At 39.3% G+C, this 23,855-nt stretch overlaps 2 protein-coding genes across 3 annotated transcripts; both read right to left on the reverse strand.

Annotated features, from left to right (window-relative positions):
• Window positions 1-147: 147 nt before the first annotated feature.
• slc1a2a (solute carrier family 1 member 2a) lies at window positions 148-12,315 on the reverse strand. 2 transcript variants are annotated; one of them, XM_028956419.1, is made up of 11 exons: window positions 12,020-12,315; window positions 7,614-7,753; window positions 7,273-7,425; window positions 6,917-7,167; window positions 6,082-6,214; window positions 5,841-5,967; window positions 5,010-5,243; window positions 4,525-4,719; window positions 4,297-4,431; window positions 3,594-3,813; window positions 148-2,080 (listed from the first exon to the last, which is right to left on the reverse strand). In XM_028956419.1, the coding sequence occupies exons 2-11, from the start codon at window positions 7,741-7,743 to the stop codon at window positions 2,009-2,011; spliced, it is 1,650 nt and encodes a 549-aa protein (XP_028812252.1). In that variant the 5' UTR covers window positions 7,744-7,753; window positions 12,020-12,315; the 3' UTR covers window positions 148-2,008. The 2 variants fall into 2 exon arrangements, with proteins under 2 accessions (XP_028812252.1, XP_028812253.1); XM_028956420.1 differs by lacking the exon at window positions 12,020-12,315 and adding an exon at window positions 9,257-10,705.
• A 497-nt stretch (window positions 12,316-12,812) lies between these two features.
• On the reverse strand, window positions 12,813-17,991 carry pamr1a (peptidase domain containing associated with muscle regeneration 1a). The gene is made up of 11 exons (XM_028956734.1): window positions 17,816-17,991; window positions 17,316-17,492; window positions 17,056-17,181; window positions 16,676-16,790; window positions 16,363-16,580; window positions 15,861-16,049; window positions 15,570-15,746; window positions 15,412-15,478; window positions 14,394-14,623; window positions 13,741-14,069; window positions 12,813-13,538 (listed from the first exon to the last, which is right to left on the reverse strand). Exons 1-11 carry the CDS (start codon window positions 17,937-17,939, stop codon window positions 12,978-12,980), a joined length of 2,313 nt encoding a protein of 770 aa, XP_028812567.1. The 5' UTR covers window positions 17,940-17,991; the 3' UTR covers window positions 12,813-12,977.
• Between the last annotated feature and the right edge of the window lie 5,864 nt (window positions 17,992-23,855).

Raw genomic sequence — 23,855 nt, forward strand, 5'->3', positions numbered from 1 at the left:
CGTACAGCAGAATAACGCTTGTTGTCAGTGTTTTATGTTTTTTTATGTTTCTTATTATTTATTTTATGGAAGCATGATGGACATTCAGCATGACATCATGTTAGATGTATGTAAGAGTTAGATGGAGGGGAAAAAACAACGAAAATGAACAGAGACAGTTGCCTTTATTTACATTTTTTTTCATATATATTCATACAAAATAGAGTAAATAAACATTTAAAAAGTGGAGCTTGATTATGCCTTTAATTCACATGTTTTAACATAAAAGGACCAAGCAGGTCAGTAAGAAGGTCAGTGAGAACAGCTACACCTGCCAGGTCCTGCCTGAGCACCCGACGTCCCCAATAAAGTACTTCTTATGGAAAAGACATTTGCTGAATGTATTCTCTACCTGAAACATTTTTTTTGCATTATTTCACGTTATAACATAAATATACAATAAAAGTATTTGAGTCAATAACTAATTCCATCCTATTAAAGATGAATAACAATTTACAAACCTAATTTTCATAATCCAATTTACCATGGTTGTTACAGACAGTTGAAAATGTTTTACTCATACTAGGCTGGTCTAAAATGTTAAAGTTCATTCATTAACAAAACCAGTGAATATGAATACTAAAGATAAACAGCATTGAAACACCAGGTCTAGACTATGCCAAACAACAGTACAAACATCATTTTGTTCCCATTGTTTTCCTATTTTCTTAGAAACCACAAAACAAAAATGCTATCAGATTACAAAAAGGTTAGAGAATGTCAACAGATTGCATAATTCAATGTAATATATGTTATATACACAAAGTGCAAGGAGGCACTTTAATAATGAGCATTTAAAATGGAGGTGCAAAAGAGGAATATCTGTCATTTTTGGTACAGCAGTCAGTTTGTAAAGATCACCCTTTGGTTTTACTTATTTTCAAGTTTATATAAAGTACAAATGATACTGTCTGTATCATTAAGAACATAGCTGTCAATAATTTGTCACACTATTTATTGTCTATTCTCTGTATATGCAAAGAGAAACATGCTATCAAGTATCATTTGCAGTAGCAATATGTAGATGTTTCATTACTATTGCATATAAAACTCATCAGTAACAGAGCTATGGGATTGTTATCAGCACGGTCATAATCAGTACACTGACTGTACAGTTCGCGACATCTTCAAGGCATGGTTTTCAATATACAGTAGCAAATAAACAAAAACAAATACATTCACATCCTAATAATTGAGCAAGCCAAATTACACAAACTTAATCCTGACTCATTCCATCCAACAACAGTGGGTACATTCTATTGTGGTCAGGTTCAGCTCATGAATTATTTCAGTTTTTCCATACACTGTGGCCCTTTTGCAATTGCTTATTTGGTATTATATCTAACAGTTGAGGGTATATGGAAGTCTTCCTTTACATTGCCTTATGTCTTGTGGCTGATCTTATGAGCTAACACCGAGAGACTAATCACCCCAAACAGACACCTACACACAGACTCTGTGCCCTTCCCATACCTTTGCCTGTCAAGCTGTTATGTCACCTTCACAACAATGGAGCTGCTACATATATTGCATGTCAACATTTTGCTCGTCAGAAGGCAGTAGGCTTAAGAATGAGACATTCTTTGTCAAAATACAAGTTAGCCAAAAAGGAAATAATTCAAATTGGGCTAATTCTTAGACCCACTCAAGCTTATTCAAATATAAATATGAGGTGTGGCCATTCAATTTACTTTAATATTTCCAGCAGACAAGGCCATCTCTCATCAGCGCACATGTAGTCAAGACTATTTTGCTTTCAGCAGAGCTTTCACTTTCAAAGTACATTTGCCAACAGGTAAGGCTCATAGGAACCCCTATTAGTGTGTAATATATTGCAAAATGTCCATCTGGTTTTGTTATTGAAAGCATTAGTAGTTCCATGGCAAAGTCTGCAATATGTAGAAACTGAATGCAGAATGCATAAACTTGAGGAACTCAGGATAAGGCAGTGCTGGATCTGTGTGATGTATTACTCGCGTATCCAAGGTTCCTCCTCAACAAGAGAGAACTCCGCAGGGGAGCCGTTTGAGGCCAAGGTTACCTGAAAGCAATTATCATGAACAGCTAACTATAGGACGAAGGCACAATAAAATGCATTTTTCTTTCTAGGATTTGGAGCAGAGAACCCATTTTGTTTGTTTGTTTTGTTTGTTCATTAGCTTATCAAACCCAGCCAATAATTTTGCATAATTTAAAATAGAATTATAAATTATGAATAATGTACAGCATATAGCACAGCATCCTCAATGCATAGTTTTGTCTGGATTCTCTGTCCAAACACATGTAAAATATTTAGTAGGGCCATGTTCACTGTCACATCAGCACAGGCAAAGGATTTCATGACACAAGACAAAGCTTTTCACACTACTGGAATAAAGCAAAAATACATACAACACCAAAGGAAACTTGGCATGTGTAAAAACCTTTTTAAATAGTGACCATGGAATGTAACCACTGGTACAAAAATACACTGCTCAAAATAAAGGGAACACAAAAATAAGACATCCTAGATCTGAATGAATGAAATATTCTTATTAAATGCTTTGTTCTTTACAAAGTATTTAGTTGATTGTGCTGACAACAAAAATCACACCAAAATTATTGATGGAAATCAAATTTATCAACCCATGGAGGTCTGGATTTGGAGTCACACTCAGAAATAAAGTGGAAAAACACACTACAGGCTGGATTCAGGTCTGGGGAATGAGGAGCACAGGGCACCAGTTCTCTGGCAAATGCCAAACGTGCTGCACGGTGTTGGGCTGTAAGCTCCCACCTGTGGACTTAGGGTCCTCATACCACCCTCATGCAGTCTGTTTCTGACCGTTTGAGCAGACACATGCACATTTGTCATATTGCAGGGCTCTGGCAGTGCTCCTCTGCCTCCTCCTTGTACAAAGGCGGAGGTAGCGCTCCTGCAGCTGGCTTGTTGCCCTCCTACGCCCTACTCTGGTCTATCTCCTGGTAGCACCTACATGCTCTGGACACTACACTGACAGACACGGCAAACCTTCTTGCCAGAGCTCGCATTTATGTGCCATCCTGGATGACCTGCTCTAAGCATGAGAAGTGGTCTGTGGTCACCACATGCAGAACTACGCCTTTATTGGAGACATTGTGATTGACTTGGAGTTACATTGTGCTGTTTAAGTGTTCCCTTTATTTTTTGAGCAGTGTATATTAACCCCAAGCACTGACTGTCAAAGCAAATTAAATAATATAGCAGCCTTTTTGTCTTGTATATATCCCATTTCTTTAAAATCGTACGAACAAATTGCACACAAAAAAGAAAGAAATGCAACCAAGTATGCTACATCTTTAAATACATTTCTTCCTCATCTTCAAAGAAAAGTGCCAAAAAGCAACTTGCCATTTTCAATAGAGACCATACAAACACATCCAAACAATTTGTTTGGTGAATTGTCCAGGTCAAGATGGCCTCAAAAACGTACTCACACAGGGATATATTTTTTTCATACAAAGGAATGTTCTGAAGCCAAGGGTCACAAGTATCTCTACATGCAAGTCTCTATATCTGTAAGAGTGATATGTACCTTGCAGTCATCTATCAGAACCTGTGGGCAGGAGTTGTGAGCCGCATATACACACTGGTTGGTGTTGTTTTCATAGAAGGACTGTGACTTGACCATCTCCAGATCATCCCCTCTAATTTGCTGGGCATCAAACATGTCCAACTCATCTTTGGAAAGGTGGTACACAATTCCTGCCCCGTAGGAATCTCCAACAACATTAACTGAAGTCCGGAAACGATCCCTGTTTTGGGCAGAAAGACACACAAAAACATGGACCCATGTTAAATTAGCCATTCACGTTGATGAAGAAAATCACGCTACTCTGACGGTACAAGCTTAAACTTTTGCGCCATGTACGGCTGTAATAACAAGCGAACGAACAATCATAAGATTTTATTTTATCATCTTGTATGTTATGGAATTTTGTGTTTGAAAATAATTTTAGAATCTCTCTCTTAGTTTATTGTCTGGTTCTTCATGTTTGTAGACCTGCTCTGTCTATAGCTATTTTTTTTTCCCAAATAAGCAAGTAAATGGATGTTCATCTTTCATATTAAATATAAAATTAAGGTCATCTGTCTCTTAAGCCAGAAAAATGTGTTTTACCTAAAATAAGGAATAATCGTGATTAATAATTGTGATTACAATATTGATAAAAACAATCGGGATTATCATCGTGGCCATAATCATGCAGCCCTAGTAAGTATGCACAGAGTGTACTCACAACAACCAGTCAACTGCCACCAGTAAACTGATGTCTTGTGTTGGCAGTCCCACAGCAGTAAGGATGAGGAGCATGGTCACCAAACCTGCGCTAGGAATGCTAGCAGCACCCACACTAGCTAGGGTGGCAGTTAAGCTAAAGTGAAAAGAATCAGTTTGATTAGGAGGACGGAGCAAACATTAACGGAATGTAACGAACATTCCAAGTCGCATGTCTGTTCAAACATACCTGACTGTGATGATCTGGCCGTAATCGAGCTGGATTCCATTCATTTGGGCAATAAAAATGGCAGCCACTGCTTCGTACAGGGCTGTGCCATCCATATTTATGGTTGCACCAACAGGAAGCACAAATCTTGTCACCCTCTTGTCAATGCCAAGATTCTCTTCCAGGCAACGAAAGGTAACAGGTAATGTTCCAGCACTGACAATGAAGGAATATGTAGGCAAAAGGTCAATGTTCTGCTTTAGATGATGAAACTGTCCAGTAATATGCATAGTCTTTACTCTTTTGCCTTGCTGCTCTATGAAGCTAGTGAAAAATGTCATCATATAACAAGCTTAGAATGAAAGACCTATCAAACAGTTATAGACACAGACATGTACACATGACGTATTATGAGAATTATGTTTTTGAACATCTAGGAATTGCATACAATTTTTAATTGCATGCTTAAATGGTTTATTCGTGCATATTTTAAAAGATAAATTTACCTGGATGCTGTACCCAGAGCAGTGACCCAGGCCTGGAAGAGGCCCATGAAAAATGTAAATGGGTTTTTCCGAACAATAACAAAGTAGATTAGAGGCAAGAATATGCCACCATGGATGATGAGGCCAATAATGACAGTAATCATGTACATCCCAAGCTGCCGGGCCACCACTTCTAGGTCGTTGATGGAAATAATTTTTCCACAAATGAGACAGGCAATTCCAATCGGAGAGTACCTAGAAAATGAGCACAGATGATCTTGGTTTTGTTTTAATTAAATCATAATTGGCTGATTATGGAATAGTAAGCAAAAATGTAATATGTTGTGGCTAAAGTAAAGTCAGAAGGTGAACAGATGTATTGTACTCTGTCTGCTTAAATAACCAGGCACATCAAAATATGAAAAATTACATCACGAATAGTATCTTTTGTGTATACAGTCACTTTTATACAGATAAAGATGGCCCTAAGCAAGGAGCTATATGCATGGGACTTGTTTGCTAGTGTAAGGTCAAAGGCAAAGGCATCCTCAGGAACAAAGTAGTAGTTTTTTGATGTGTAATTATTTCTGTCACCCACAACGTGATCTTCAATAATGTTTAAAATGGGAGGAGCCTGATGACTGGCAGTTCGAACTCATGCTGCTTCATCTTTAATGATTTAAACATGTGCATATCAATATGTTACATGTGCAAACATGATTAAAGATTGTTTTTAAATATCTATTTATGTAAATGTATGCAAATAGATAGACATAGTTGACGTGTTTGTAGAAACATTAGAAAACACCAACTGAGATCGTTGTTTTTTAAACCTAACCGTCAGACACTGACCACATTATCATCCCGACAATCCTCATTACGATCTCATTAAGGACATTGAAGAAGTCCAACATCAGTTTGGCCTTCTCCCCCATCTTTCCCATGCAGATCCCAAATGCAACAAAGAAACCAATGAGTCCTATGGGAAGACAAAAGAATCAATATGATCAATAATGGCCTCAGTCAGTAATCAGTTGAATAATCTCAGATTCAGCATTGGAGTGCAACGTCTGTAGTCATGACAGTCCCTTACCCAGCACATTCATTCCACTCTTAAACTGAAGAGATTTTTTAACAGTGTATGTCGGTGGTGCCTTGGTAACATTTCGTCCATTTCGCATAACAGTTGGAGCAGCAACTTCTATCCTGTTCGTAACGGTTTGTATCTATAAAAAGAAAATAAACAATGCTGGCTTTGATAGAGCAGGGACATTTAATTATTAAATAAATAATTATCCTTTCATTTGTTCAGTCTTGACTCTACCGTGTTAAAGGTAGTAAAGTGATTAATGACACAGTGAAGTCACTTTTTCCACCAGTTTCTACATGTAGGCCACCTGAATTATGCTTAATTTGAATAGTACATTTACATCAATGAAACAAAGAGACCTGTCTGCTGGGGATGATTGTCTACTAACAGCTGACTTAAGTATAGTAGAGAAAAATGGAGTGCAATATTACAGAGGCTCAGAATGTTCTTTCTAAATACAATATTAAACAAAATATTAGTTAATTAAATACATTTACATTGATAGCATTTAACAGACACCCTTATCCAGGGTGACTTCAGAAGTTACAAGGACAAGCAAGTCAGGGTTAAGTATCTTTCTCAGGGGCACATTAAAACAATTGCTTTCTTTAATTTATTGCACTAGTTCATTATTAAATAATTTTAATTAAATGTATGCTATTATTTCATTGGTTTTATCAAATATGTCATTAAAATGTCTATAAAATAGTTGTTTTCTATATTCTACATTCAGCTATTTTTACAATAATAACAATTGTTAATATAGAAGTTAATATTATTTCAATATTATTTGCATATTAAATGTTTTGAAAATGACAAAAACAAATGTTCTACATACCTGCTGGAAACAAGCCTGTACCAGATTCTCTGGAAAAAGGTTCCTGATGAGGTCAAAGAAAGCATCTAAACTTGAGACCTCATCATTTTTCTTGCCCTCTCCAAGGTTTGCCTTGAGCTTAGGGTTGCCCGGGTGGATGGCCAGTACTAGGACCACTCCCAGTACAGCAGCTATTACAGTGGTGGACATGTAATACACCATGGCTCTTGTACCCAGACGTCCACTAGACTTTGCGTCTAATCCTGCCAGACCTAAACAGAAATTGCATCCTGCTTTGACACGAGCATTTAAACTGTGACATGAACTTATGTCAGTGTGAGAATTTGATTATGATATGTGATGTCCTGGTTAAATACCTGTAATTAAACTTGAAATGATGAGAGGCAAAATAAGCATCTTTAACATCCTCATTAGAATGTCTCCAGGGAAGCCAATAATCATGATGACATCTGCAGGAAGTGGTGAGGCATAGCGTAGTAAAGAGCCAGCAACAGATCCCACAACCACACCTGCAATGAGAAAACCTGATCAGCTAGACAAAATAAATAGCCTATTCCATGTCAAAATGTAATATATATACGCCATGGGCTTTAACATAAATTAAACCTTGCTTATATCTCCATGGGCACATGCAGAATAATATAACAGAAATATGTCTCAATGTATGGGGCATGAGCTAAACATCCAAACAACATACCTAAAACTGTTAGTGTTAAAAGTAAGTTCTTCCTTAGTTTGTCACAGATGCCAAAACACATGGGCTCTGTTGGTTCCACAGGTGGCTCCAGGTGGCTCTCATGCATTCTGACCTCAACGTGCTTTTGCATTGTCTTGGCACTAGAAAAAAGAGCAAGAGATTGCATGATAGCTACATTTTGATCATTTTTTTTACATTTCTGTTTAGTGAAAAAATGAACTGTTGATGTTAGCAAAACAAAAGGGTGCACATATTTGCTGAGTTTTTGTGCATATAACTTTTTCTTATACAAGAAAATGTTTTGCACCACGAGCTTTCATGAATTTGGAATAACTGATTAATGTCCTCAGACTTGCATTAGAGGACAAAGTTTGGCCCAGGGTGCACCAAATAAAAGATTCCTGGTAATCTTGGATCACCCCTGCTTTCAGGTCGTCCCTGTTCAATGTCTTTTCCAGCTCCACACCCAGAGTAAATCTTGTCACATGACATAGTAGAGTCCTTCAGCTTTGTTTTGGTTTGGCTTTAAACCTCTTACAGTGTGTCCTCTTCTCATACCAGCCCTGCTTGTTATGTAAGAATATATCTTCAGATAACAAAAATGTTTTATGAATATATGAAAATGTTGCTGTTTAAACTTTAGTCCACACACAGCTTATTCATAAAAGACGGGGATGTAAACAGTTCACATGCTCAAACTGAATATGTATTATGATAAAATTAATTTATTAAGAATACATTTAGAGTAACTCTTAAACACATCAGGTAGCATGTGCATGTTGCAAGTATGCAACACAAGTCTGTGCATTTCGTGTGGCAGAAGAGGATTTAGGAGCTCAGTGCTGTCAAGTGTATTCAGGGGCTGTCTGATGCATCTTGCTCCCTTGCTAATGGGATGTAAGCCTACTAAGTGGTTAAATTTAACTTAACACTAAGTGTGTTGCATAACATCAAGCAGTATCTTGGGAAAGTCAAGGTGTTCATTACAGCAATGTTACAGAGATTAAAGAACTGTGTGTGTGTGTGCAGGTGTGCACTCTATGGGGTGGTAGTAGCCTAGGGGTAACACACTTGCCTATGAACCAGAAGACCTGGGTTCAAGTCCCGCTTACTACCATTGTGTCCCTGAGCAAGACACTTAACCCTAAATTGCTCCAGGGGGACTGTCCCTGTAACTACTGATTGTAAGTCGCTCTGGATAAGGGCGTCTGATAAATGCTGTAAATGTAAAATGAAATGAAAATGCAAATATAATAATTAACATAATTAATGAATGCAATATAAAACCACATGACAAATTTTACATTGCCACTGCATTAAAACAATGCATGAATATGCGATGAAATGAAGGTTGGTGATTTTTGCATGAAAATGCAGCACTGACGCAGAGAGCTAAGAAGTACGAGGTGCAACAATATCAACTTGATCCCATTTCTCCCAGGTAAAAAAATACAAAATTATTTCAGAAAGTCAGACTTTAGGCATCTTGGACGCATGGCAGAAGTGCTTTTAATTTGCACCATGTTTCCATATTAGTCAAATAGTATATAGTAGAAAATATATACATTTAGCAAGTGTGTAAAAATGCACGTGAGATAAATGAATACTAAAAAGCTTTGCCTGAAGAATGAAACCAGTCTTACCTCTCTGCAGTTGTTCAAGTGAATGCAAGTTGAATTACTGGTCAGCCATTGGCTGCGGTTGTATGCCGTAAGCAAAAAGAATAATTATTACAAATATTATGGCCTGTCCATCTCCATCTGGTCGCTCGGTGAAAAAATGAGATTTCGCCAAGAGAAAATCCAGTTGGACAAAATCGAAGCAAAGTAGAACTATTACGGATGAGCAACAAATGAGTCCAACCACCACAATTATCAAGGCCGTCTCATTCAACCATAAGTGCCACTGAAATCCCTGGGGAGGATCTGGTGCACCCCATCGAGCGAAGGGAGGAGTCAAGAATGGCAATTAGCTCAGACTGAAAGGTGAAAGTCAACGTGGCTCATGGTGCTTTGTCTAATCCCTCCAAAAAACCATGCTGAAAAATGTTCTTGGTCTAGTGCAGACCCACATTTAAACCCACGGAGGGGTCTAAACAGAGCTACAGACCAAACTTATTATTATTTTTTTTTTATCTGATTAAATGCTTCACTTCAAAACACAAAGACAAGCTCAGTTATTTAATATTCGTTATCAGTCTTATGTATATCAATCCTCGCAGAATATACACAACCATGTATCATCTACAAAGAGTTTTCAATGCCAAGATGGTTCACCATTTAAGACTCACATCCTTGATTAATTAATATGCAGTGGTCTGAACGGGAAATAACATACATACATTTTAAAGCTTCTGAATATCATATGACCCCAGGACTTTACAAAGCAATAAGTATGTTGATTTTCCAATACCAATATTTATTAGTTATAATTCCATTTATTCTGATGTTAATTTACTTCTAATTTGCACAAATAACTCATTAATCCCAGCCACACAATAACCATAAGGAAACGATGCAGCACATTCTCTTAAACTCCTAAACTTACTAAAACATGGACAGACACAAACTGTATTTTTCCAACCCCACCACTTTAAGGTTAAGGGTGGGGTCAGATGCTGTGCTTCTAAAGGACATTGCCCTGCTGGAGTCCTGCTGCTCCATGCCTCCCCGATCAGCTGCATCCCTTGTGCACATCCACCTGACCACACCGCATGCTTAGCTATAGACAGGTATCTATAATTAACTAATCTGTCCTGATCTTTTTCTAATCCAACACACTGCAGACACACACACACACACACACACACACACTCACCAACATGCATACAGTATATACACCAAATCATAGAAACAGACAGTTTTGACCTCATCAAAACTTTGGTCATGACATCCTTGCATGCACCTTGGTGTTTTGAGGTAACTGTGTTTTCTCAGTTTAATGCATTCCATGCAACACATACCACCTGCATAAATTATATGCTGCCACAATGTATGAGAAAATGAAAACCATTTGCTTCATTATTATTGGCTTCAATATTAGATATAAAACATGCAATCCCATTTACAGACCTTCCCTGCGGACACACTGTTCTCATTGCATAATTGAAGCACGTGGTTGCTCACATGCATGCCACATGCTTGTTTAACACCAAAGTGGAGAAGGTGATCAAATCTGAAGGTGGTATCCATGCCACCTTTAGGAATGAGAGAAGTTTATAGCTCTCATATCCTCTGCTATAAATAAACCAAATCTTAGGTTACTGAAGGTTTTCAGAAGAAAGATTTGCCAGCACATTCAGATTCAGTGGATGAAAAGCTAATTGTGTTCCAATTTACAATCACAACTGTACAGAAGAGCCAGGCAAAAAAGTGCATGCCATCTATGGTAAAGTATAAATACAACATATCTCCATGATTGGTGGTTATAAATAAAAAAAATATGAGAAATTACAATCATCATGTATGTCACTGAAATATTCTGATGTCCATTTGTTTCCCTTAAACATGTCTTTGAAATGCATTTCAATTTGTTCTCCATTACCCAAGCAATTTCATGAATATTTCTGCAAATCTCAGAATTTCCCTCGTTGAAATGAGAGCCCTTACTCAGCAGGACGCACAGTGGGACAGGGATTATGACTGCAGTTCGCTCTGCAGACATTAGATGCTTCTAATGAAAGAACCAGTGTTCTGGCATTCAGCATAGTCTGCAGGAGCGACACTCACAACCCCCTCTAATTAAACATCATTTTAATTATAGCTCTGTGCATATTGAGACAAGCAAGGTTTCCTGGCATTTGTATTCAAAGAAAGTATTTTACTGTCTAGTCTATTATCATATTGATTTATTCCACCAAAAAAATCCACTAGATCAGTAATATTTATATTCTTGAATATTCTAGATTTTTTTCACAATTTCAACATTTCTGAATAAGCACATTTATTACTAAAGGTAAAGTAAAAGAAAGACATTCATCTAGACTCTTCTCTGTCTTGGCCCCTCGGTGGTGGAATGAACTTCCCCTGGAGGTCAGAACAGCTCAGTCACTGAGCACCTTCAAACGACAGCTCAAGACCTTCCTCTTTAAAGAATATTTAGATTAAATTGTAATTTTCTTGTTGTCGAACTTTGTGTACAGAATCTACAACAGAGTGAATAAAATAGATGTATTCATAGTTGGGGTCCTAGTGAACCGGAATTGATCTCTTCATCGATGGTAACTTGAAAGCACGTTGTAAGTCGCTCTGGATAAGGGCGTCTGCCAAATGCCGTAAATGTAAATGTAAATGTAAATTACTATTTACTGTAACATAATTCAGGGTAACACTGTAAAAGTAGCCTTTCCAAGTCATGGCGGTACTATAGCGGTACTATGGTCCACTTATGACAAATTTTCCACTTACCTTTATATCCAAAACCAGTTTGTATGATGGAAATGCAGTTTCTTCTCTTTAAAAGAGGCACCACAGGATGCAAATTTCTTTTCAGGAAATCCGTTTGCAGTCCACACAGTGCATTTCAGTTTTATGTAGTTAAAACTCTGGGTTTCTTTCTGATGACAAATAAATCAAGTCCCTTCCACCAACTCACTTCCTAGAATGCACAAAGGGAAGCTGACAGAAATGCACTCACACACGCTCACAGGAACAAACAGACACTTGCAGCAGGAGAGGTCAAGAACCTGCGCAGAGGGTCATACTCCCAGGCAGAGAGTGACAGATTAGACAGTCTTTACAGTGCCTATTTAAAGCCCTGTGACATCACCTGGCTACACGGGAAACCCAAACATTAAGAGGCGCTGCAGTGAAATTGCTGAATGTCATGTCTGCACGCAATGCAAGTCACGCAAAATGTATTTAAATATATATTTACAGATTCAATTTTTACATTTTAATGCAAAATAACATCGTCATTGACAATCCATATAACAGAACTGAATTCATATAGATATTGAATTTACTTTTTGGCAAATTGTGAAATTTTCCTAAAATGTTTAAACAATTCAAATATGCATTATCTGGGGTTAGTGGTGGACAGCGGGTAAAGCAGCAGCCCTGTAATCGGAAGGTTTAAATCCTGAACCACCAAGGTGCCACCAAGGTGCAACTGAGCAAAGCACACGCGTCCCCACACACACTGTCATGGCTGCCCGCTGCTCACCAAACTGAGGGATTAAACACATTTCGTTGTGTGCTGTGCTTGCTGTGTATCGCAATGACAATCACTTCACTTTCACTTTAATCTGCCTTGTGCATTATAATTTATTTTAAAAACATCCTTGCATTGAAGACCAGTGCAATGGCCTATTTAACACATTGTTTTACATTAATGGTACAGATATAGTTAATATTATTCATAGTCTTACTGGATATTCTTCTCTATCCACGTTTTAAAGTTGGTGACCCGAGTGTACACTGTGTGAAGCTCTGCACTACATTGCTGTTCATTCCCAAAGCTTACTAAACCAAGCAGTTCCCACACACTTTCACTTCCACTCTGGTTGTTTGAAGACGGAGGGGAGTGAGGTGTGGGAGAGCGCTGGGACCGGATCAGAGCGATGCCCCCAGTGGCAACAGGACAGACGGGGGCGGGGCTTTGAGCACGGCCACACAGCATGTTGTCTGTGAGGTTGACAGGAAGCCCACTCTGAGAGTTCTTCCTTTCACAATGCATCACATCCCTCAAATCGACGAGTCTGGTCTGAGGCACCACTCTGTCCTGCCAAACGTCGCCAGGCATCTCTGGCAACGTCCACCCAATATCAGAGGCCTGCTCTGCAATCACTTCTCCGCCTTGATGCCTGGGTAAACACACTGGCGAAACATGGCCGCTGAGTCGAGCTTTGTCCCGCAGCTTCAGCACCGCGAGGTCAGAGTCCAGTGATGTGGGGTTGTAGTTCGGGTGAATTGTGATTCCGGCAACCTGAGGGCAGAAGACACGACACGAGCTGAATGCAGACAGATGCCATGTGGCACACAGAGCCAGTCTGTGTGAAGCAGGTTGCTTCACAGAACACCTGAGCTTTTAAAGCACCGTGACATTTAACGTCATTTTTTAAATATTATGGTCCAAAGGAAAAAAAATCTTAATAAATTAATTGATAGTATAGCTTGAAGTCACATACATGCAAGTGTTCCAGTTTCTCTGCCTTGGTCCGCATGCTGTGGTGGAGTTTTCCCATCACAACCTTGACGTGGGCGGATCCGACAGGCAGACCACTGTCCGGCTCAGTCACGCAGTGTGCAGCCACCACCACGTTGTTCTGGCTGACCAAGGCCCCGCTGCATGTCAGCTGCCAAAGCCAGCCTGCACTGGGCCTGTCCCCCCAGCCAGCGCTGCCTCTCTGGCTTTCCATCTGCTGTGTTTGAGCGCCCTCCCTGCTGGGGAGGCGGCGGTACACGGCAGCGTGCCAAGGCCAGTGTTCGTCTGTCATTGCTGTCCGTTTTCCACACACTCGACAGAAAGTAATAAAAAGGTGTTCTGATAAAACTTTTTTTTTAGATTTTGATTTTTTTATATTGTATAAGCAACTGTGAGTCTTCGTTTCAGTGACCACAATGTATCAACATATTGAGCAATATATCGGATTCTGATCTGATTATGAAAGATTATGTAATATAATAGTGATATTATTATACAATCATTTTTGCTGATTTTCCAGGACATACCAAAACATATTATATATCCCTAATTTAATACATGTACCTACTGTACTTACACTGTATTACATGAGTGAATTCCCATTTAATTTCACCATTTGTTGATTACTGCCCTCACCTGGCAGACAGTAGACATGGCGTCCACTCCACTTCCCTGTTTTCAGACATGTCCGCCGACTGCTGCCGACGTTGCGATACAACGGAGAGGCGCATTCGTACTCTATCTGGGTATAGTGGGCGTGAAACCTCTCAGGAAGCTGCCCCAGAACAGCTCCATCCTTTCTGAGGCTGGCCACTCCCAACGTCCTTTGAAGAGATGAGGAAAATTGTCTGTGGACGGGACTCCTTCTACAAGAGAATATGAGGTGTCACAAACATTTTTAATGCAACTTTATTTTGACTATTTATGGCGTACAGGGAACTTGCTGGTGCAGTCATGTGACAATGTGCTAATGAAGTTTATTCATTTATTGCCCCCACCCTTTTGCCTCTATTGTTGTTCTGTTTAAGTGTCGTTTCCATATCTTCATTTACATTTATTTACATTTACATCCAGAGCCACTCACAATCAGTAGTGACAGGGACAGTCCCCCTGGAGACCCTCAGGTTTAAGTGTTTTGCTCAGAGACACAATGATAGTGAATGGGGTTTGAACCTGTGACTGTTGTCTTCTTGCTCATGGGCTTCTCCCACGGTTTTTGTTTTGCTGGACATTGTAAATTATTGGTTCAGGAAAAGACCATTTTGTCTGTTCTGTGTGCTGCAATGTGTGTAGCTGAGATGACAATAAGCTCTACTGTCACAAAAAGTACAATTCCTTTTATTTAACATTATGGTAATACCTTAATAAATTTGCTTATGTGATCTCAGACCAGCCACCACACAGGAGCACGTCCCTCATGCCATGTATACTTACAGTAGGGGTGGTAGTAGACTAGTGGGTAACACACTCGCCTATTAACCAGAAGACCCAGGTTCAAACCCCACTTACTACCATTGTGTCCTTGTGCAAGACACTTAACCCTAAATTGCTCCAGGGGTTACAGTGTCCCTGTAACTACTGATTGTAAGTCGCTCTGGATAAGGGCGTCTGGTAAATGCTGTAAATGTAAATGTACAGTAGTTTGGGAACCTACCTTAATGATGGTTGTGGTGGTATAATCCACTGTCGCACAAGTTTAGATGACCTTGGCTCTCGACATGCTGCAAAAAGCATTCACACAGCATGTGATCAAGTATTTGTAATGTTGTAATATTGACAACACCAAGGCGCTTTGACCAAATGCTGCAGAACCTCTAACACACTGTGGCTGCATGCCGCTCCAGGAGCCGTCGGTAAGGCACTTCCTTTTGGCATTGCCGTGAAGAACATAGGGGTTTTTGCAACTGAACTCCACCGTGTTTGAAGATACAAACTTGTGTTGGCCATGAAGAAGTGTGGTAATTCCAGGGCATTGCTTCCTTGGCGTGTCTTTAGAACAAACATGGAAGGAAAAGAGGCACTGAAATCACAAGTGACAGTAAATGAAATAAGCTGCAACATCTGGCTGAACACGACATCATTTACATCAGGGGTAGCATGGACCTTTGACACATGTGGGTGGTCCTCCACTCCAGGTGCTGTTTGGTAAGCAGGTTCTTTGTGAAGCCCCGTGTAGCTCGTAGGGCTTGTAGCACAAGTATTGAGCCATGCTGGCCGCACCTTCTGAAGCTCCGAGCAGCAGAAAGACGTCTCCGTGGGCAGGCTTTGGAGGAGTGCTGCATGTTTTCGTCTCTGGGACCCATAATGCAACATTGTGTTTATGTGACACATTTTATTTAAATATACTATATATGGATCATGGATGCTTCCAAAGCCTGCTCCTTGAGGACTTCCTGACAAAATTTTTCAATAAAACCCACACTGCTTGCAACCTTTGATATACATTACTGGCCTGATTTTGAAACATGGTTTTATTAATTCATGAACCGTTTTCTGTCAATTTCTTTTACGGTCAAATAGATGCATCATAATAATTGCAAAATTGGTTGTCTTTAGGAAAATCAAAATCAGTCTTTGAAAGTCAGCGAACAGAGTGGCGCCTCACCTGAGACTTCCTGAAACATGGCAAAAAAGCCATTGAAATTATTATATCCGTCCGAAACAAAGCGAATGTGAAGGGAGTTTGCAGAGCCTCTGACTGGCGAAGGAATTTGATTTCCACAGTACTGACCAATCACACGAGAGCTGATGCTCTCTCCGTCTCGGACCTCTATGTAGTCATAGCGACAATTGTGATCAAGTTCCAAGTCCACCATCGTGAACCTAAGGATAAAGATAGAAAAACTGCTAAAATTGTATTTGATATAAAAAAATGGATAATAACTTTTACGACATTGTGTACAGTACTTTTGAAATACCTCAGCTCTATGGTCTTTCCTCTGTTTACTTGCAAGGTCCAGTCACACCTGGCATTGATGGGGTAGCTTTCTAGAGCCACATGGCCTTGACTTCTCCGAATAACTCCTCCACATGCTTGAAGAAAGTAAGAGAATAATTTAATGTACTGCAGCTTATTCTTTGCTCCAAGTATGTTTTAATAAGAATATTTAGAATGAATTTTGGCTCAGGCTGCCATGCCATTTGCTACTTAGTTTGGCATCACATTTTGGACATCTAATCTAATTTAGTCATTTAATTCACTTATATGAAGTTCTTCATATTACTCATAAAAGCACTTTTGTTATTTTGAAATCGGTATCTGCATTTCAAAGGACATTACGCAGAGTAGGAAACTTACTCATGCAGTCACCACCTGACCATCCCTGGCGGCAATCCTTACAATATTTCTTTTTGATGTAGAAATCATCTTGAGCCTTCCAAGTGCCATTATTGCAGCTTTTACAGTTATCAAAAATATTACAACCTGCAATTGGAGAAGGTGGGAGGTTTAATATACCACAGTCCCTTCTTTCTATTATAAAATATATATTTAAATGCAAAGAATGTAAATGCATTTTCATTCTTTCCAGTTTGTAGAACAGCATTAAGTGTCCTCACCCTGGTGAATGATGCAGGGGTCACACTGGTCCAAAACGTTGCGGCAGCAGGGCACAGCAAACCCCACCCGTGTCCCCTGCACTGGGCACTTGCACTGGATTTGTTGATATTCACAACAGGACCGGCACATGGCATTCCATTCCATACTGGGACACTTGTCGTCCTGGTCCCTGGAGCCTAACAAAGCACATCAGTTTTTTGGATGGGAATTCTGTGAGAGTGTTGTGCATAAATACGTCAACAACAGCAAAAAAAAAACTAATGTTATGCGCATGAGTACACATAGAAATATTGCCAATTTTATAGGGTTTTTTGAATCCTTTAATATTCATATGTATTCTCACATGTAGATGGATTCAATTTGACACTAGTGCAAAAAAAAGTTATTGTTCAAGCAAAATCTTCATTGTTCATTAAATTCATTAATATGTTGCAACATGTTTTACAATATTTCCAGATGAATCAATAAAACATTCAAGGATCAAAGAAGAGGCACTTACCATGTTGCCAGCCTGTTACACAACCGGAGAACAGAGCACAATGAAGGAAAAATATCCCGGCTACACTGTGGCAGAGGTACTGATAAGAAAATGTCCCCCTTCCTGCTGTCAACAAGGACTGCATGATAGCATTCAAAAGCAGAGAGGACAAACGTGCTTCTCCTTCTCTCAATCATATACACACGAACACAAACGTGCACTCTCTACCCCCCTCCGACTTCTCTTGTAACCTCAACTAACCCCTTTCCCCTCCGATTTTCTGTCCTTCAGCAGCCAGGGTGTTTTACGACTGCAAGGTTTACTTCAGAAGTGTGGGATATACATAAGTCTGACTGTCCTCTTACAGACTGGACTCAGCAACATTTATATGAGCTTGCACATAAGTTTTACACACTGTATGATTACATTTTAAAGCATATGTTTATGTATGTATGTGTTTTATGAGTAGGAGAAGGAATGAAGGGATAACGGGGTGCCAATAACATGGAACGTTAATGACGAATGCAGGGCTGGATTTTATGAATCATCTAGGTTGGAACATTTCTGGTTTCTACCTCAGGGCAAACTTTAAAGCTGGAAATATACTGTACTTCTACCTTTTAACAGTCTTAGCTGAAAGTTCAGTGCATTTTTTAATCATACCCAGAACACCAGAGATTAAAAACATGAATGCTTTGTTTTTCATCACCATGGACACAGATTTTCCATATACTGAAACTTTCCAGCATGAACTAATGACAGTAAAGATGGTTTTCTCTCTTGCTGATCGTGCACGAGTAGAGGAAATCTTTTGAAAGAAAACAGATAAGTTAAAGACTAGCATCAAGCAGCATTTTACACAGCAATTTCAATACAGATAGAAACTTTTACAATTAAAACTGGTTTTGAAATAGTGATAATGTCACATTAGGTTAATACAAATATTTAGTTACATTTTTTATTATATGATACATTTTCTAAATATTTCGTATTGAGTGAGGTGTCTTATTCTTTATGGTTTACTGATTAGGTTTTTCCGATGTATCTCCACTAGGTGGAGCTCTTTCAGCTTTATTTGGTGACTGAATTATGTGACGATAGAAATAAGATTTTATTATTTTTAAAATTATGTCACAATATATAACACTAGTACACATATAGTTGTAGATATTAATAATGTGAAATTAAGGTGTACAGGACAAACTGTATTTATTTGTTAAATATACAATTTGTCTTCTAAGCCATTGCTAGTGTTCCATCAATATAAATGCTTTTTGTTCTGAAAAATGAGATTGATTTGCTGATTGATTTTATTATTTGGCAATTTTGACCAAAGAGGCAGGAATTTTTCTTCACTGGGCTGTCCCCCACTGAGTGACATACTGCATGTGTCTCACTCTTGACTGCGCATAATAGCAAACATACCATTCCCTAGTCAAGAATGATACACCTCCTGGGAAATACAACACTCAGCATTTTTGGGCAAATACATCCTTGGAGGATTACTGCCGATGCAAGGGTGTGTGACAAAGATGCTGAATCCGTGGCAGTCATGCTATGACTTTTTCTTTAATTAAGCAATGAAGAGATATGCATTTATTTGGTATTTGCAAAACAATGTACAGGAATGGTATTCCTTACTGTTCCGAATTAGTATTTTTGATCATGGCAGACCAGTTATAACACAGATTATAATGGTATGGCTGTATATAATCAATCTATATCATTCTACAGATCTTCCCAGCACAGCTTATTTGTTTGATACTGGAACTCAGTAACTCCACCATCTGACACCTCTGGGAAAAAGACATGCAGCGTGTCTCCGGTCAGGCACACAGGCACACACTGCCATTCACAATAGCTGCCTACTACCCATAACCCATCTGTCACGGTGACACCCCCATCCTTGAGAGCAGAGAAGAATATCGAACTCCCGAAAGTTCACTTTTTGTAAACCGGCAACCTAATTCTTAGCATAATGCACCCAAGAATAGTGAGAAAGAAGCCAGTGTCAGATCTAAAGCCGCACCCCAGCCCCCTCAAGGCCCCTGGTCACCAGCAGTCGCTCTCAAAGGGGAATAGGCAGCCTAACCCCCCACTGCTCCAAGAGCACAACAATAACCTGGTGTCCGTTCACGGATGAAATGTCTACACATGACTACGTATCAACACACACACCAAAAGAGAAGCAGTGATACTGATCGCTGAATTCCCTTTGCTTTCAACAAATGCCTAGAGGTTTACTGTGGTAAAACATTCTGAAAGTGCATTGTCTAGAAAATCTTGAAAGTAGCCACGAAATTATCTGAATATCAAATGAGTATTTTTGAAAATACTACAGAATACCTACGTTGTCATTGCTATGTTTCTGTATGAAATTTTATTAAAATGTCTTCCTCGTTCTTTTCTCAGGACACAGGCGTGTGTCCAGTGTCACAGCACTGTCAGAGGAGAGACAAACCCTATGCAATGGCCATTGACCCAGTGGGAGAAGAAGGATCCACAAGCCTCGTCAACTCAACTCACATTCACCCTGATCCTTTCACACACCCAGGCCTGGTGAGCAAAGAGAAGAAAGAAAGGATCATTCCTCATGCATCCAACAATGGCTTCGGGGACCCCCCCCCCCAACACTGCCAAGGGATTGTTTGAGGGACCGGTGGGTGAAATCTCATTTGGGCCCTTTCATGATTTAAGTTTCCAAAAGATTTTCCATGGTTGTCTTCAGTTAACGCAGCTGTACTTTTAGAGGACTGGAGCCCCTTTAAAAACTGCCAGTGATTTGGTATGGGAGGATGGTGGAACTCTCATTAATTAAGGCAACTGAGATCTACCATAACAATTCCATTTTATAAGTTACCCAGGGATTTCTAGATTGAATGAAGACATTTGCTGACTGATACAAGATAGAATAGAAGTTTAAAACAAGTAACATCAATGCTTTAATGATATAGATGCATTTGTAGTACGTACGAGAAGAAACATCTTTGTGATGGCCACTGGAACGAACAATCAGAATGTGTAGGTCAATATGACATTGCACTACACTTCAACAGGCCGACCAGGCATGCAGTTGCGGCAACTGTAAATTGCTATGAAACATGCATTCCATGTATTTGACACATAGATCACCTTTTTGGAGTTGACCTTTGACCCTCAAGCAGCTGGCCACCCCTGCAACGTAACAGAGTTTAAAAAGTGCATTTTTCTGGTACTTAGGTTCTGATCTGTGCCCTGATGAAGGGGGGTACCAGCAGCCGGCCCGTTAAGAGTGTCCTTAGCCCGTAATCCACAGACTCAGTGGCTTCATCCCCACTCTATCCTCATTTTCACAAAGACCCTCCCTGGACACAGATGATGAGAGGGCTTTCCAAACAGACAAAAGTGGAGGGGTATTCCTCTCTAACCCTGTGACTAGTATTCAAAGGGTACAGGGAAGCTTCATCTTCTTAATCTCAGGGCTATATTCTGTTTTTTAAAAAAAAGCTGTAAATCCTCATTTCAAGAACCTTCCATAAAAAAACCTCCTCTAGACGGTCTGCCTGATGGAAATCTTGGGCACAATGCTGTTGAAACACGGCCTTATTTCCCCTTATATCTTCCTTCACCGACTCATCTCCTCAGAACCACAATTCCCCTGCTATAGTTTTATTATGGTGTATTTTATTTACATAAAATTATTTACATACATATCAAGTGAATTTTTATTTAATGGTTTATCCATTGTATGTGAATTGTTTTCATATTTTCTTAGATGCCTGCATAGTTGGTCACTTGCTCCAGCTATATTTTTGTTTTTAACATCTTATTATAGATGTTAAATACACTTTTTATCTGTAATCTTGACAAGTTCGTGTGTGAATTCCTCTTTAATGGTTAAACGACCGTAGTCCATGGCCATATATAATCTTTTAGCTTCTTTCATTATGCTTTAAACTTAAAAGGCAAAAACGATGGAGCCACAGTCTTGTCACTGAAGCCTCTGAAAGACAGATTTCCTTTTCTTTGATATATTCAGGGTTGCCCAAACACGTCACAAAGTGAGACAACCCTGTGTTGCTTGCTTTCAGCCCAGACCATGGTGGCCCTTGATAAACGAGCAAAGGACGATCCAATTATCTCATTTGCGGACCAGCACCTGTGGAATCTGTCTGCTTTTCTGTCCCCGCTGACCTCTGTGAGTTTGCAGGGTCGAAAGGGCTTCCTTAATTCCTTTATAAGATGAAAGGAACAAAAGCGGACTGTCAGGTTGTTCCATATATTATCAAGCCTACTTTTTTCAACAACAAAAACTGGAATATTTCACCATTCTGTGTACCCGGAAACAGACTCAAATAAAGGCATTATTGGGGTTCTGGCATCAGTTCGTCCCATCATCTTTTCTATCATCGTAACACAAGATTTTTGGCAGACTCGATAAAAAGCATGACATCAGCGTATGATATCACTGATTACAAATGATAAATCATTTACATGATCATGAGATATATAGAGGGTTTAAAAAGTGTACACACCAGTGCCAGGTTTTTTATGGTATAAAATAAATAAGTTAAGACTACAATAAATAAGTTAAAATTAGCCACTTTAATGTAACCTACGGTCAAGTTAGCTAAAATGGGCCCTGCTGGCTCACCACAAAAGCCGTGCATGAAATCCATACTGTTGTACGCACGGCTAAAATTCAACAACAAGTTTACAAAAAGCATGTTGGAGGATGTGATACGGTCTGATGAAACCATGGTTGATTTTTTTGTTTAAAATTCTTAAATGTATGTTTTACATTACTTTTTTTGCATATGTTTCTTCAGGCTGCAAATAAATATTATGGAGCAAAACACTGTTATCTAACTGAACAGTCCAACAGTAGCAAATACATGTAATTCGTCTCGTGAGTCAGATGAAAGTCTGCACGTTAACTGTAAATAATCTGCTTGCTCGGACTTGCTGCAGTTCGTCCTTAACAAGCACGACGTGGAGTATAACCTAAACAAACGAAGTCCGTTCCTAAGGGTTGTGTATTGCACCAAAACAAAGCAATGCGTCCTTATCAGCTCTTATCAGATTATGAAATATTTCAGTTGTCCCCAAAAGATGTTAATGCCTTCAGTTTACACAACACATTAGGCAAGACATGGCAACTGAATAAAACTGAATGATTCTCTCAGTTCTCCCCACAGGCTTGATTTTCTATAGAAAGGACACTGATATTTTTCTAAAGAACTGATTGGAGTGAACTGTACTCCGCCCTGCACGTCTACAGGATGAATGCATTTTTTTCAGTCCTCCAGGGAGTATTTCATTGTTACTGCCTTGTTATTCTTTGAAGGTCTTACATTGCTTTGTGACATATGTCTTATTTCCAAATGCAAGAAGCAGCAGTTATTAAATGGACAGTATTAAAACATTTGACATTCATTACCCTCATGTTGTAGGATCACAGTATCATGACCAGTCGTAGTGTGAAAGCCAGAAACAGGTTTACACAGGACATTGCTTTGTTCTCAGTGTCATTTGTGTATAACCATTCAGAAGGGACTTTCCGCAAACTCTGTTATAAATTGAACCAAATCAGGACTGGACTGATGGCTCACGACTGATAAAAAAAAAAGTAAATAAAACCACAGACTCCGTGCCTTAGGGGTATGCATCATTTTACTGCTCGCGAAATGACCGAGAACAGGCACCGACAACGGCTCAGAGACCGTTGGTACCTGTGTGAAGTGTAAACAGAGCCTGTGGCAGCGTGCATTCAGATAATCAAAGCGTATGAGCATTCGCTGGTCTATTTTCTGCCAATTAATATCACTCTATTAATCTAGTGATTGTTAAAAACGTCTGCATAGCATTATGCCATAAATCAAAATGACTGCTGAAAACCACTGAAAGCTTCTACGAATGAGCCTGTGAGCATCATTACAGGCTCATACACCATATAGAGGTTAAAGGATCTTCTGCTCATGTCTGAAAAGTCTCAGATGGTTTGAGGAGACCAAGCTTTTGTAGGCATGAGAGTGACCGGCACAACATTGTCTATTTCCCACGTGTGGGACTAATAAAGCAT

This window comes from Denticeps clupeoides, chromosome 16 (genome assembly GCF_900700375.1).
Source record: "Denticeps clupeoides chromosome 16, fDenClu1.1, whole genome shotgun sequence".
Taxonomy (NCBI): Eukaryota; Metazoa; Chordata; class Actinopteri; order Clupeiformes; family Denticipitidae; genus Denticeps; species Denticeps clupeoides.